At 52.0% G+C, this 14,133-nt stretch overlaps 5 protein-coding genes across 5 annotated transcripts; 3 read left to right on the forward strand and 2 right to left on the reverse strand.

The window, feature by feature from the left end:
* Positions 1 to 764: 764 nt before the first annotated feature.
* Positions 765 to 2,464, forward strand: SMAC4_08911 (uncharacterized protein; the record flags this gene model as incomplete). The annotated part of the gene is made up of 2 exons (XM_003344006.2): positions 765 to 1,362; positions 1,416 to 2,464. Exons 1-2 carry the CDS (start codon positions 1,260 to 1,262, stop codon positions 2,462 to 2,464), a joined length of 1,152 nt encoding a protein of 383 aa, XP_003344054.1. The 5' UTR covers positions 765 to 1,259.
* A 1,899-nt stretch (positions 2,465 to 4,363) lies between these two features.
* Positions 4,364 to 5,269, reverse strand: SMAC4_08910 (uncharacterized protein; the record flags this gene model as incomplete). Its single annotated transcript, XM_003344005.2, has 1 exon — positions 4,364 to 5,269. The coding sequence occupies one exon, from the start codon at positions 5,267 to 5,269 to the stop codon at positions 4,364 to 4,366; it is 906 nt and encodes a 301-aa protein (XP_003344053.2).
* A 1,656-nt stretch (positions 5,270 to 6,925) lies between these two features.
* On the forward strand, positions 6,926 to 8,022 carry SMAC4_08909 (uncharacterized protein; the record flags this gene model as incomplete). The annotated part of the gene is made up of 2 exons (XM_003344004.3): positions 6,926 to 7,203; positions 7,308 to 8,022. The coding sequence occupies exon 2, from the start codon at positions 7,318 to 7,320 to the stop codon at positions 8,020 to 8,022; it is 705 nt and encodes a 234-aa protein (XP_003344052.2). The 5' UTR covers positions 6,926 to 7,203; positions 7,308 to 7,317.
* Positions 8,023 to 8,702: 680 nt separating this feature from the next.
* Positions 8,703 to 9,806, forward strand: SMAC4_13727 (uncharacterized protein; the record flags this gene model as incomplete). The annotated part of the gene is made up of 1 exon (XM_066091572.1): positions 8,703 to 9,806. The coding sequence occupies one exon, from the start codon at positions 8,703 to 8,705 to the stop codon at positions 9,804 to 9,806; it is 1,104 nt and encodes a 367-aa protein (XP_065947016.1).
* Positions 9,807 to 11,191: 1,385 nt separating this feature from the next.
* SMAC4_08908 (uncharacterized protein) lies at positions 11,192 to 13,888 on the reverse strand. Its single transcript, XM_003344003.2, has 3 exons — positions 13,267 to 13,888; positions 12,446 to 13,143; positions 11,192 to 12,380 (listed from the first exon to the last, which is right to left on the reverse strand). The coding sequence occupies exons 1-3, from the start codon at positions 13,760 to 13,762 to the stop codon at positions 11,322 to 11,324; spliced, it is 2,253 nt and encodes a 750-aa protein (XP_003344051.2). The 5' UTR covers positions 13,763 to 13,888; the 3' UTR covers positions 11,192 to 11,321.
* Between the last annotated feature and the right edge of the window lie 245 nt (positions 13,889 to 14,133).

The raw sequence follows: 14,133 nt of genomic DNA on the forward strand, positions 1-14,133 counted from the left end.
CTGACACGCCGGCAGAGTAGATGTTGGTCCCTTGACACAACTCGATGGAAGCTGCGCCACCCGAATGCATCCCCGCTCCCCCAAATCTCGAAGGCCGCCCCTTCCCATCTCGATCAGAATCCACCAGACTCTCTCCGAGCCCGTCCCCCTATTGAGCTTAGCGACGTCGGTCTTAAAAGGTTGGTCTCAAGGAGATGGTTATGTGATTTAGACTCCCGGTGAATGGCAAAGCTCCTGCTTTGTTCTTCCTGTGATCATCAGGTGAGAACAGCTCAATTTATAGGTGTAACCACAGCCACGGAGTCCCCCCAGCATGAATCAAGCTTTGCGCCTGCTTTTGTGGGCTGTGTGGGATATTACCCTGCCGACGACACACACCTTAATGACTTCAACAAGACTACGCTCAAGTCGTGCAGGATACCGGCCCCTTGACCGCGAACAACTTCAAAACATCGACAACTCACCTCGGCTTCGGCGCTTTCTGTCCCAGTTCCTACCACAAAATCGACGAGCTATACAAGGTCCCCTCTGTACGTGGGATGGCTCCAATCACTTCCCCATCTGGACACACGGTCCATGTCAACAACGGATCAGGTCGACACAACGCACACTCCGGTGTAGGGTCTCAGTACATCAATGATACTTCCCAGAATAATCAGACCATTCAAATCTCGTTGAACTGTGGGTTGCATCCGCTTTCACGTAACAGCTAATACCATACCTTCGAGCCACATGCTGACTCGTGGATGGCTGCATCGTAGGCTTCAATTTCTGCTGCATATCGAATCCAGGAGCAGCTGACGACGGAGTTTTGTCGAACATCGCATCCCCAGACCCATCGATACGGTCGTCACAGCACCATAGATCAGTCGACAGCAATATCACGCCGGTCAGATCCCCAAGTCCACGCAGTCGCCCATCGCCAGCAAACGCCTCTGGCCCGCGCGCAGCACACAACCGATATAAAAAGTCAACCTTCATTCTCTTCAGAACCTGGCTTTCCAACCCATATAAGAGAGACTCTCGGGGCAGTACCGCCCTCCACAATCCAGCCCGAAATGTTTGCTCCGCATCGAATCCGGGGGCAGCGGACGAGGGGGATGACAGATCTAACAGGTCCTTGTCTCACACTACATCCATAGCACCAGAGGTACGGTGCCATCCATCCGTCGATAGAAACATCACGCCGGTTAGATCCACGGGTTCGCAAAATCGCGCGTCGCCAGAAATTGCCTCCAGACAAGGCGGCCTAGACGCCCATGGCGAGCAGTCCATCTACACTTTCGTCAAAACCTGGCTACCAAACCCACATAAGCGAGACGTTCACGGGCGCACGGCCCTTCACATTGCCTCCCGACTCGGGTCTGTCTGGGTCAAGCACTCCCTCAATAATGACGCCCTCTTTGTGTGTCTAGGCTTCAGCCTCAATCTCAACCTTACCGACCTCATCGATGCCCAAGACGATCAAGGTCGTACCCCGGTTCACTACGTCACCATCCAAAACGATTTCTACTCTCTCTATCTTCTAGCAGAGAAGGGTGCCAACCTCGATATGGCTGACACGGACGGACGAACAGCACTACATATTGCCTCAAAGCAAGGACAGCTATCTATGGTCGATTACCTGCTAGAGAAGAGGGTATGGCTTGAAGGATGGGACAAGAGGGGCTTAACAGCGCTGCACTTGGCGGCTATGAAGGGCCATACTGAGGCTGTGAGGTCAATGCTGAGGGTGGCCGCGCAGAGAGGAATTCGAGACCTTAGGAATATGCAGGAGGACTTTTATTCTCGGACGTCGCTTCATTATGCTGTTCTCACGGTGCGATTAGAGACGGTCAAGGCCCTCGTGGAGGAGTTGGGTGATGGGGGGTGCGTTAGTAGGACCGGAAAGAAAGATGCAAGCGGCCATCTCGACATCCTAGACCATCAGGGGCGGACAGCCTTGCATGTTGCGTGCACCATCCTGGCTCAGAATCAGACCCAATCCCAGGAGCAGGGCCAGTCTCATCATGAAATCAGCCGAGCCGCCTCAGCCATTGTCGGTGTTCTAATGGATGCTGGGGCAAGTTTGGACATTCGAGACTTTCAGGGACGGACGGCCTTGCATCTTGCTTGCGCCATCATGTCTCGGGTCCAGATGCAAACACGAGAACATGGCAACACTGGTCATGACATCAACCACCTCGCCTCTCTTACAGTCAGCACTCTAGTGGATGCGGGGGCAAAGCTGGATATTCAGGACGACATGGGCTGCACTCCGCTTATGTACGCCGCGCAAGGAGCACACCTCGGGGCGATCAGGTGTCTGGTTGACAAGGACAGTAATGTCGATGCGGTGGATGGCCAGCAATGGACGGCACGGGACTACGCGGAGCACGGCGCACCCCAAGGCCAAGACCGTGACGAAGTTCTTCGGATTCTTTCCCCTAGTCGGCTGATGGATCCTTTCCTGAGATTGCAGTGAGCCCGACAATGCATGTACGTGTACCTCCCTGCATCTACCTATGCCCGCATCTTCCATCTTTCCCTAGGAATCGGCATGGATAACCTCCGGGCGCATTTGTTGGTGGGTGGTACTGTCACACGGACATCGACACCCTGGTCCAGTTTCAGGCTAAGCGAGCCAACCCCAAAACTTCTGACGGCGCTAAACATCATCACAAAGCCATCACAGTCATCACAGGAGCAATCACGCCTAACTGAGCAGAAGCAGGGCGCCCGGGCAAAGGCCGGCGCCAGGAGGAAGAAGGATAATGGATGAAGGCATTCAGAAAAGACCCACATGTATACAGATCGCTAGATAGAGGCCTTGGAGCCTCAAGCGACAAGGACCGGTACGTACCCAGTACGTACCGTTTCCCTTTGGCATAAGAAGGCCCTGAAGTCCAGGCTTCTCCTGGAAGTTGAGAGGATTAACAAGGCCTTCGGGACCAAAGTAGTTTATTAGCTGAATTGAACTACTGTTCCAAGCTCAGAATACTGCCCTTGTCACAGGTGCCGCATAATTCCGGTTGATATATCTTGACGGTTTTAGGTGCAAATGGCAAAGTCTACCAGGGTTATACGAGTAGCGTCAGCTTCAGGGTTTGGGTTTTGGCAGTGTTTCTTGAACCCTGAAGATGTATCAACCGGAATTATGCGGTATCCGTTTGTCTTCATAGAACATCACCGGTGCTTGCTTCAGGCTGCTTGGTCTTTTCTTTCTTTTTTTCCCTTACTGTTATTCTTGCTCCGTCACCTCTGAAGCACTCGAGAGGCAACAATCTATACGGTACCATGAGGCAGTTCTCTCTTTTCAATCTTTTGACGATAGCACGTTGCACCAATTCCTGTTCATGTTACTTCCTCTTTTCAGATTTTCTAGACCATCATTCTCATCATTATTACAATATCCGTCCGAAAGGATAACACACACTATTAACCTATTAACGCCTGGAGTCTATTGAGGGCACCACATAAAGAAAACTTGATCCAAACAACCTGTTATGCGCCCCTTCTGTTACGCTATTCGCGCCTGCAATGCTTCCAATGATGCTTGAAAATTCTTGACACCTGCATAAACTTTAGGTGATAGCCCTGAAAGGCTGAGTTTGCACGCGTCGGTATTACCCTTGTCCCTTTCCTCTGTTGACAGGTCAGCAACGGTGCGCAAATGGTGCTACTCGCCCTTCCTCGTTCTGCATACCTATTGTCTTCCTTGAAGCATCCGATATCTTCACTGGAGGGCCCGTCCTTCTTGCAATCTTTCTAGGTCGAAAGCGACACATGAGCCTGCCCTTTGCTTCGCCATAACCTTTCCCCCGCGGTTGAGTTGTTAGGTGCCATCGCCAGGGGACAGGTGCTTGAGAAGTCAACAACCCGGCTGTATTATGTTGTCTCCACCTCATCAACCTACCAATCACCTAAATTTCTCTCCTCTCCTTTTATGTCTCCTTTCGGTCTTTTTTCGTTTCTTTTTCTCGTCCGAACTGAGTATCACAGCGTCCGTGGCTCCGGAAGCCCGGCTGTGCACAACGTGTCGAGCTCAAATACGTGTAACCCACGTTTACATGTACCTCCCGTCCATGCGGACAAAGAAAGAAGCCCATGTTTATGTTGGACCAATGCAAGAAACCAATGAAACGAAAGGGAATACAGGAAAAAATCTGAGATCAATGCATGTGCAGCCGCCCGCGGAGCCTCATATCCTTCCTCCTCTCATCCCTATTGGCCGTCCCATGGGATAACATGGATGGGTTCATGCCCATGTACCTCATGCGTGATCGAAGCCGAGCGACAACAAATCTGGGGAATGTGACATATCTCCATAATGCCTGTCCGGGCTACGACGTCCGCCTGGGCTCCGGGCAAAGTGGCGTTTTTTTTAACAGCGGGCAGCAGTCGAGAAGTGGATAGGGCCGGTGACTGTTCCGTTGAAGAAGTGGCCTTGTCCACTATTGATGTTCTGGTTGCCGCGGCCGGAATGGATATTTTGTGTTCCAGTTCCGTAGCTGCAGAAGACGGACGGTTGGCGATACGACATGGTTGGTCTTGTTTCTTCATGTTGTGACAAAGGTACGGACGACTGCATGTGCTCTGACGGCACAGAAAGATCACAGCCCTCGTCAGAGGCATATGGACTCGCACATGTAACCGGGGGTGGTGGTGGAGAGCTTCCCGACAACGAGATGATATTACTCTGAGCTGAGGCATTCATATCCATTCGAGCCTTTATCTTATTTCTAGTGGCCTCATCCAGAGCACGATTGTTCGCCAAGAGCTGGATGTCTTGCAGGATACCCTTCATCAACGATTCGACCTTCCTGCTTTTGCCCATATGCAGCGTCATGATCGCGGCGGTGGTGAAGCGCTTGCGCGCTGAAGGACGCGTCGTTCCTGGGGGAAGAACCGCATGGAAGATGGTCCCCAGCAGCGTAGCTTTTTCGCGACATGCTTGGAGAACTTGCAACATCGCTCTGCATGACTCCTTTGTCGTGTTATCCTGATCGTTGTCGGGTTGGCTTTGGTTCATACACTCCGTGGCCAGTCTAAGCGTGTCTGCCACTAATGGTAAGCGGGTATAGGCGTCCCTGACGGCGTCAGGGAGCCCGTTGACGTCTTGGTAGGCACTGATGACTTTGACGACTGCGTCGACAATTGATATGATGCTGGAAGCGACGTTGAGGAATTCCAGGCCTGACATATTCGGTGAAAGTATGGGGTGGAAACAAACAACGCAGAAACTGGGACAACGGGAGTGTGTGTGTGTGCGATGTTGGTCGTCTGGCATGCGATAACCCGAGAGTTGAGCGGCATCGCTTGGGGAATGAGGGGTTTCAATAATCCCAGGAGGCCAGGCAGTCAACAACCCAGGGCTCTGCAATCCCAGCAAAATTTGACGGGTAGCGGAATGAGACGGTAAGGGTTGTCTCCTTATGAGTGGTTATACTTCAGAGATTCGGGAAGAAAGACGCTTGGGTTGCGGTTAGGCAACTAACAGCCCCAAATATGCATATCCACGAAGCCAACGTCACGTTTCGCAAAGACTGCGTGGTAATCGCCTAACCCGAGAATGGGAGTCCCTTAGACTGGGGTTGGAAGAGGTTCTATTCTTTTGGTACCGCTCACGGCAGTCACAACCACAGCGCATTGACATGATCGATCGTGGCAAAAGAGCTAATGGTTCCCTTCAATTGTACACTGCTATTCACGGACCAAAGATGTTACTGACATTGAAAGCGGGTTAGCTCACAGAACATCAAGCAAGGGTGAAATAGAGTGTGCATTCCTAAGTCCTTGCGTTCTTCATCCAGGTCATCCAGGTGCATCCCTTTCTGCGTCGACACCGCGTGGATCAGTGACAACGATGCTCAGATGGTCTAAGAGAATATCGTTCTTAGCTTCGGGTTCAACAGCGTTACGCTAATGCAGTCACTTTGAACATGCAGGCTTTGTATGGACATGGAGTCGTTGATGTGAATGGTTGCTATGTCGGGACGCTGTTCATAGGTTGACCAACTAAAACCCGGAAGCTCCCACGTAGCCTGCCGTATGAGTGTTGGGGCTATACTATTGGTTACATGGAGGTTCTGGGGCAGTCAATGGGGTGCCGTTTGCTTAAAATCTCTAGGTAGAAAGAGAAACTGCTTCTTTCCTGGCCGTTGATGGTGCAGGAAGAAGGCAAGGGATGTGCACCAAGGGAAATTCGGAATCTACCATGTCTTCGGAGTCAAAGCTTAAACACGTGGTTACGTAAGGGCCTAATACGAGGCGCAACTAGAGGATTGATATGGGAACATAGATTCTCGGCAGTGTGGGAAGTTGAAGCCCAGTGTCCCAAGAGCATCTTAGGCAAATGGCTCTCAAAATGTTGTGGTACACACCTGTCATGTAAGTATCTACATAGGGAGCAAATGGGCGAGCGTGAAATCTAGACGTTTATGTTCCGACAACCCTGATCCGATAGCCTTTTGTGCTTCTCAGTGTGCTTCTCGGTAATGTAATCTCAAGGCAACCAGTTAAGTTGCCCGGTTCAACTCTTCCTACCTGCGTCTGGATAGAAGTCGTGACTGCGGACAGCCGATGTTTCAAAGCTCTCAACTGGTGTGCTTTCGATCTCCAACCTCGTCGGCAGACGACCCCCCTTCTCAGGCGCAAATTATTCAAGTCGATATACTGGGATCCGTAATCTGTTTGACTGGTGGTAGTAAATGCGCGAGCGCACAAGATATCTGCCCAAGGCTCCAACGCAGTAGTCACCTGTTGCTTCTTTCCCGTGTCTGACTATGACAAGGCGGGTAGCTTATGTGGGATTTCCATCAGCTTTGGCTTGTTCTTGCACGCAGACTGTTGTAAACGTGAGGCTCTGCTACTGAAATTCTCCCATGCGAGTGTCCAGACGAGTTCACTTGAGGTTGTTTACAGACAACATTTACTAGTTGAAAGGGGTCGAGTGAATACCTTACACGAGGATGTTCTGGCAGCTATCCAGTCGTGGCATAGAATCAGAGCCTCGTGCTAGTTCTGTACATATATATCTCCTATATCCCCCGTAGTGTCCCCCGTAGTATCCCCCATCACTTATCTCATGCTCCTTGTCATTGAACAGCAACAAGCCGAGCTTAACCTGTTCCTCAACTCTTGAAACTAAAGTCAAACCTGTATCCAATTTTCGGGCTCAAGTACTGGCCACCGTTGGACCTGCACCCCGGTTCCGAGTTAGAGGTACGTTGCCTTCACCCATTGCTACGATTGAGGTCTACTCCTCTGAGTTGCACCCATGACAATCGGCAATTTTTCTTACGTGTCAATGACTCATTGACAACCAGGCACAGGATCATGCCCTTGTCCGGTAAAGATATTCTGAAAGGCTTCCAGTTCCGAAAGAAAAAGCCTTGCGAAAAACCAGACGAAATGCGAACAGCTACCACCAACGAGGTCGCCAATGCCGTTGATGACTTTAGACCGGCACTCGAGAAGATGGTCAGAACCTGCAACAACAACTCCGTTGTCCCGCCTTTGGCGATTGATACATGCAACCTGCTCCTACAGCCTGTCAGGGACTTGCCAGGCAAGCTCGCCAAGGAAACATCATTTGGAAAATCCATGATCAACAGCGTGGACTGTGGAGCAATAGTCACCGGATTACAAGTGTGCAAAGAGAAGACCGAAGTCTTTACTAGGGGGATTGAGATGAAGGATGAGACCGTTATGCTTGTTAGCCTTAACGAGATGGTAAAGTGTGTTCGTCTCTTCGTCAAACATACAAGCCTCGGATACGACAAGGACTTGATCAACCGCCTGGATACAAAGGCACAAGCTCTTCAGCAGGCAATCGAAAAATGCGCCGAAAAGAGTAACGCCACGTTCCACAATCACTCAACTGGTCCGCTGAATGCGTGCACGGGTGTCGGTGACCAAATGCTCAACTTCGGCGCAGGAAACTTCTTCAAAGGGGATTTTACACCACAGGGACCTGTGAGCTTTGGAGGAGCCGCTACACAAACGCCAGTCACCGCTGAACAACCGGCTCCAAGAGTCTAATGAGCTTTGGTCAACGCCCGGGCAGCTCGTTAGGTACAGTGGTACCTTGGGTGTGATGATACGACCACGAACGACCTAAGAAATCTCACGCCGTCGATGGCCGGCCACATTCCCGTTTTCCTTGCTCGACTTCATTATACTGCAAAACGCAGGATGGTATACGATTGCCCCATGTTTTCGTCACGTTTTCATCTCTTCTTCAACTACTTTCTTTCTTCAAGTACTGCCTCGTGGTCTTTTGAGTTCTATTTCAAGATAAATGTCAACCTTACATGCCACATATTGGGCAGTCGTCCGTCTGGGTAGATCCACTGCCAAAGTAGTTCTTTGCGAAGGAACACTCACATGTAACCTAGAATTGATTGTATGTCGATAGTTCCCGATGAGAAAATGAATTTTCGCCCTTTCGCAAGTCGTCGTGACATGTCTCTTTCAAAATCGAATGTTAAATTGGGCCCATACTTGTTAGGTAGTACATAATCCCGTTTTCCGCAGTCGAACTTGCCAGTAGACATCTACCATTGACTGTCAAAAGCCGAGGTCAATATCTCCAATGGCGCCCAAGAAGAGATGATGGCTTCTGTTATCCAAGTGATAACCCGTCCGAGTATGTCTTCCCTTGACGCAGGCCTCTGAAGAGACCTGTCGGCGTTTGTTCAGTCGTGGGTTCCGACGGCTCTATGATAGCTAAGCAGATGGGCCTCCCAGCGCACGCGGAGGACCCCGACGCCGAAGAAAGACCAGAGGGCGAGTGCGTAGGCTTTGGCTACGTAATCTTCCAAGGACAGACAGAACTCGGCCGCGGATGCGGTCAGTTAGAACAAGCGGAAGTTTTCGATGCGGAGGCCGAAGGCGCGCGGCATGGTCTCAAGGCCGCTGTGGCGCTCTTCCCGGAGGCACAGGCCCGACCACGCATTACGATATGCCTTGATAACACGTCCGTCATTAGAGGACTCCGAGGAACCCCAGCTGCGTCGTCACAAGCGGCTTTCCTCGATTTCCGCGCCATCCGAAAGCGCTATGGCCCCAGTCTGGTGGACGTCCGCTGGGTTCCCGGCCACAAGGGCATCACGGGCAACGAGATTGCTGACGAGCTCGCTAAGGCGGGTGCCGAAGGAGGACAGGTAGTCAATGAAGGCTTGGCTACCCTTGCGCACTCAAAGCGGCTTGCTAAGAGGGAGGCGCGTACAGATTTCAAGGCATGGTGGGCCGCGAACAAGCCAGAGTCATATCCAGAATACCGGTTGGGGGTCTCTATCAAGCCTAACGACGAACTAAAAGAGCTGGACAGACGCTCTTTACACCACCTTCTCGCGGCCAGGTCTGGCCGCGGTGATTTCAAGGACTACCACGAGCGCTTTGAGCACGAGGACGCCTTGCTAACATGCTTCTGTGGAAGCTGGAAGAATCCCTTCCATCCCTTTTTCTGCAGGAAGGCATATGCAGTTTCCCCCGTCACGGGCGAAGCGGCTACGCGGGAGAATCTCTCCCTTGCTATTGGAATTTACTGGCAGCGCTTCATCGCTAGGATCCAGACCTCGCACTTCTTTTCATGGACTTGCACGGGAAAGGCATGGCGCCAGACCCTCTGGCAACAGCACACTGACGGCGGTGGCGCCGCTGACAACCTTACGGGGTTTTTACGGAGTAGAGGGGTGGAGGTTGGCCATGGCCACGACATTGAGAGGGTTACGGTGGACTTGGACAGGCCAGTTCATTGTGCAAGGAGACGGGAGGAGGCCTTGCGGGAGGAGGAGAGCGAGAGCGAGAGCGGAGAGGAGTGATTTTGTCATTTCTATTACCTTTTCCTTTGTGCTACAGGTTCCGTCATATACTGGCGGCTCGCCCACTGGGCGATTCGATTATAAGTGTTGGGCCGCGTTTACGCTATGGGCAACACATGATTTACACTGGAAATAGGCCTCGGTTTGCCCTCGGATTAATGGTTTTGGTGGACAGTTAGGGCATTGCTCTTAATTTTGTATGCTAGACTCACCGGTGCGGCACGTCTTATGCCCTACGGGAGGCGGAAGTAGACGTTAAAAATAACAACAACAACAACAACAGTCGTGGGTTCGTGGCACCTGTGCACGGGCCGTTCAAGGCACTGGCGCGCCAGTCCAGCTATCATCACTGCAGTGGCATTCGGAGTTGCCCTCCCGAAACAAAAGAACTCAGCCCCCCAGCCACACAAGCTTCCCCTTTCCAACTTCATTTCTGCCCTCTTCATCTTCATTTCCATAAATTCAACACCACATCGTCTCCATTTCGAAATTCTGTTCTAAGACCACCAAGCCAAGGCCCAGTGGACTGGGTGAGTTCAATGTTGGACCTGACTGAGTTCCACTTGTCCGACAAGACATGGCCTACGGTCATAACCATTATACGACAGCCTACCGAGCGACAAGTGCGCAAAATCGCACTCGGTTTCCAGTCGTAGTTGCTCAAGATTATGTCCAGCCTCATCATTCCAATGACCCCAGACCTCAAGTCGTCAAGTCTATAAGCCACCACGGTGGGTATCACTCCCGTGTTTAACTACTTCCAGAGGTTTTCTCGTGTGATCATCGAAAACTGCCCGGTGAAGTGATTGATGATTGGCACCTTTTGTTCCCCTGGTTTGGCGGCAAATCCAGGATAAGAGCCCAAGCTATTCTGTCGTCGTGCCGTCATCACTCACACACCTAATCTGGAAAGTTCGAGTGGGGCACTACGCAAGGTCCGGGTCCGGGTCAGCGCGGATCGGCCCGTCGACCGCGGCGGATACTCTACCCGCCGCTGTTAAGTGCCCAGGGGGTCCATCATAGCCCTCTTCGCTGGAAAAAGTTCTGACCAGAGCGGAAAGTAACGACCAGAGAGGGTGAAATGAGGACGGAGAGGGTCAATCATATCCTCAACGCTCTGCTGCTCTGCCTTCTACACACCTGTTGGCTACAGTATCCCATTTCTTCGGCCCCTCTGTCTTTACATCGACGTTTATCGGCAGGAAGAATCCATAGGTACCTGACCTAGGTAGCAAACAAATAGGTGCCTCAAGACACTGGAATTCCTCACACTGCAATACTCTCAAAGACATAGGTACTTTCGATCATTTACCCGCGCAGTTTCCATAAACATGAACCGAGGCGCAAAGAAAGAAAAAAAAAAGAAAAAAAACAATCGCGGCGAAAAAGGGGTATGACCAACGCCAGCCTACCTAGGTACCTACAAAACAAACACGAACATATCCACATCAGACCAAGCCTCCAATCGTATCCCACGAAGAACACACCATCAATCTTCGTGAGCATACATACCACTCAAGTCAACCACGACATGTCTGCCTCAATCCTCGTCTGCTCATCGTATCCCGGTCCAGCTCCTTGTCCCGCCTCAGCTCCCGGCCCTGGCCCTGGCCCTGTCCCCGTAGCCGCCGCAGGCGTCCCCATCTCTGCCCTCCACTCCGTCAACTCCCAACTAACCTCCATCTGCTCGCTCGCCTGCCACAACACTTTCAGCTTTCCCAACCACACCCCGGAAACCACAAAACACACCACGGGCGGCAATCCGCCCACCAAAGCGCCAATAAGCCAGTACTTCCTCACCTGGAAATATTTCCCATAAAACGCCGCGTCCTGAAAACTCATGTACCCGCCCACGCCGCACTTGCAAGCACAGTTATTCAGCACTCCCGTGAACTGCGCAAAGACGATGAAGCCCAGGACGCCGACGGCCAGGGCGTTGAAGAAGTGGCAGAAGATTCTAACGGCTTGGTTCGGGTTCTTGAAGAAGCAGCTGACGAACCAGGTGATGGTTGTCAGCACGCCGTAGCAGAGGTAAGCGCCAGAACGGCAGGAGAGGCCGACGGTCGGGGTCATGTAGGAGACGAGAAGGGCCATGTTGATTTCGAGCCAGACGAGGGAGAGGGAGATAAGAGCACAGAGCCACCAGGCGAAGGGACGGTGGAAGGTGGAAGAGAGGTGGCGGGTGGTGGAGGCGGCGATGGCGGGGATACTGTTGCGGTTTCCCCGGTCGTCGTAGACGGAGGAGAGAACGGAGGAGGTGAGGCCGTGGTAGCCCATCTTGCGGCCTTGGCCGATGAAGTCGCCGATTCGGAAAGTGGAGGCGACGCGAATGGTTTCATTGGGTTGACGGATGTTTGAGAAGCGTTCTTGTTGTGAGCGACGTCGTTGCTTGGCTGGGTTCCACCAGTCGATCTGGGCTTCCGGGTTTGGGAGTTGACCTTTCCGCTTTGCTTCCTCCCAGAGTTTTACAGCTTCGACGTTCCACAGCCATCGTTGGATAAGGACCCTGTTGGTTGCCTTGTTAGCGTTCGACGACAGAATTTTGCGAAAAGGCTTCACTCGACTCGCCTGTTCCTGATCCCTGAGATAGGATTTCGATCAACGATGCAAAACATAACCAGGATCGGCAACCAACTGACCAGCAATCCTAGCGCAAGGGAATGCGCCGTGGTGTACTCACCCAAATCATCCGCAAACGCAAGGCCGATGGAGATGGCAAACGCGCCCAGGAAGACGCAAATATTAATGCCAGCCGGATACGTGCCTCGCCGTCGATACATACGGAGTTGGAAAGCCAGCGCTTCTCGCAACTCCGTTGTATAGAGCACCGCTTGTCGAGCTGCTTCTTGGGCGATCTGGCCATGGCCTTGTCCATTTGGGTGATGATGTTCCAAGGGCTTTAAGATACCGTAGACCAGAGTTTCCACAAATTCCCCTTTTTCCTGCGGTTCCGTAGGCAGTTCAAACTGGTTGATACAGCTCAAGATGTAATAGGAGGTGGCTTTTGGGTATTCAAGCCTGCGGTTGGCCTGTTCGTGGGAGCCTCCGTTTGAGAACGTGTAGTATTTGCACTGACGAATCTGGTAGACATTCCACAGAGTGGCTGTGAGACTGGTAGGCGGCGAACCGAGCCAGTTGAGGATCGCTTTTAGTGTCGTGGGTAGCCGTCCGTTGTGCCATCGTGATCCGGGTGCGCGCCGGTGCAGCGAGTCGAAGGGAAGACAGGCCACTAGAGCTAGGATGGGGAGGATCCAGTTTGCTGCGATGTTGAAGGATTGGGTTGGAGGGCTTTGTGTGAGGTACCACTCGATGGGGGAATGGCAGAGGTTTTTGCAACCTAATACAAAAGATCTGGTCAGTACTGAAGTCGTTCAACGCAATGGTTCGGCTGGTGGATATCAGGTCTCGACTGATGGATATGAGGTCTCGCCTAGTGGATGCGAGGCCTCGACTGCCATACCTTCAAGCGTTATCGCGATATAGGCGCTCCTGTTATACCTGATTGTGTCGTCAAGGTTTTGGACATGGCCTTCGTAAATCCACTTGTTCTGGTACAGGTCTTGTTCGGTCAGGTTACCATATGGATCGCCTGCTCCGTTGATAATGGAGTAGACCCGATCTCTGCACTCGATAGAGAAGTTTAGGGCAAAGGCTGTTGGGCTAAAGAGTGTCAAACACAGGAATGCAAACAACGAAGTACGCGATGTTGGCTGTTTGCGCAAGATGCTGCTTGATATCATGGAGGGCGCCATCTCGGAAACTTCAGCCTGGCATAAAGCGTACTCTGTTAAAGTGACAATCTCTGAATGGTGATATGTGATGAACAGCAACAGAACAGACGAAAGGGGGAGGAGAGTTGTTGATATAGTTGAACTCTCAAGCGTGGCTGTTGAGGCCAGGCTGTGGTGCAACACAACCACACCAGCTCTGTGTTGAAGGCTGCGAGGCAGCAGCATTATTTGAGACTTTCGCACGCTCGCAGCATATAGTAGTGTCCGGTCTCATCTCCATGGCTGAAAGCCCCGTGGTGAGTCGGTCGAGGCAAGCTGAGATGATATCGGGGAACTCATGACTCGGACCGTGTTTGTTGGAGGGGCGGTGCACACTTTATTAAAGTAGTGACGTGGTTCGCGAGGGTTGCCCGTTTAAACGTCCTGGAGAGTTGGGGGCGTTCATTTCCCACCAAAATAGTAATGGTGTCTCAGCTGCTCAGCCGCCGCCGTACGTCTCGCTTATCTACCAGTGCTGATAAGAACTGAAGCGTGACTGACTGGGTATGGTTACACCATCTCGGTGAGCACATGATATCGGGGTGACCTGTGGCTTC

This window comes from Sordaria macrospora, chromosome 5, assembly GCF_033870435.1.
Source record: "Sordaria macrospora chromosome 5, complete sequence".
Lineage (NCBI taxonomy): Eukaryota > Fungi > Ascomycota > Sordariomycetes > Sordariales > Sordariaceae > Sordaria > Sordaria macrospora.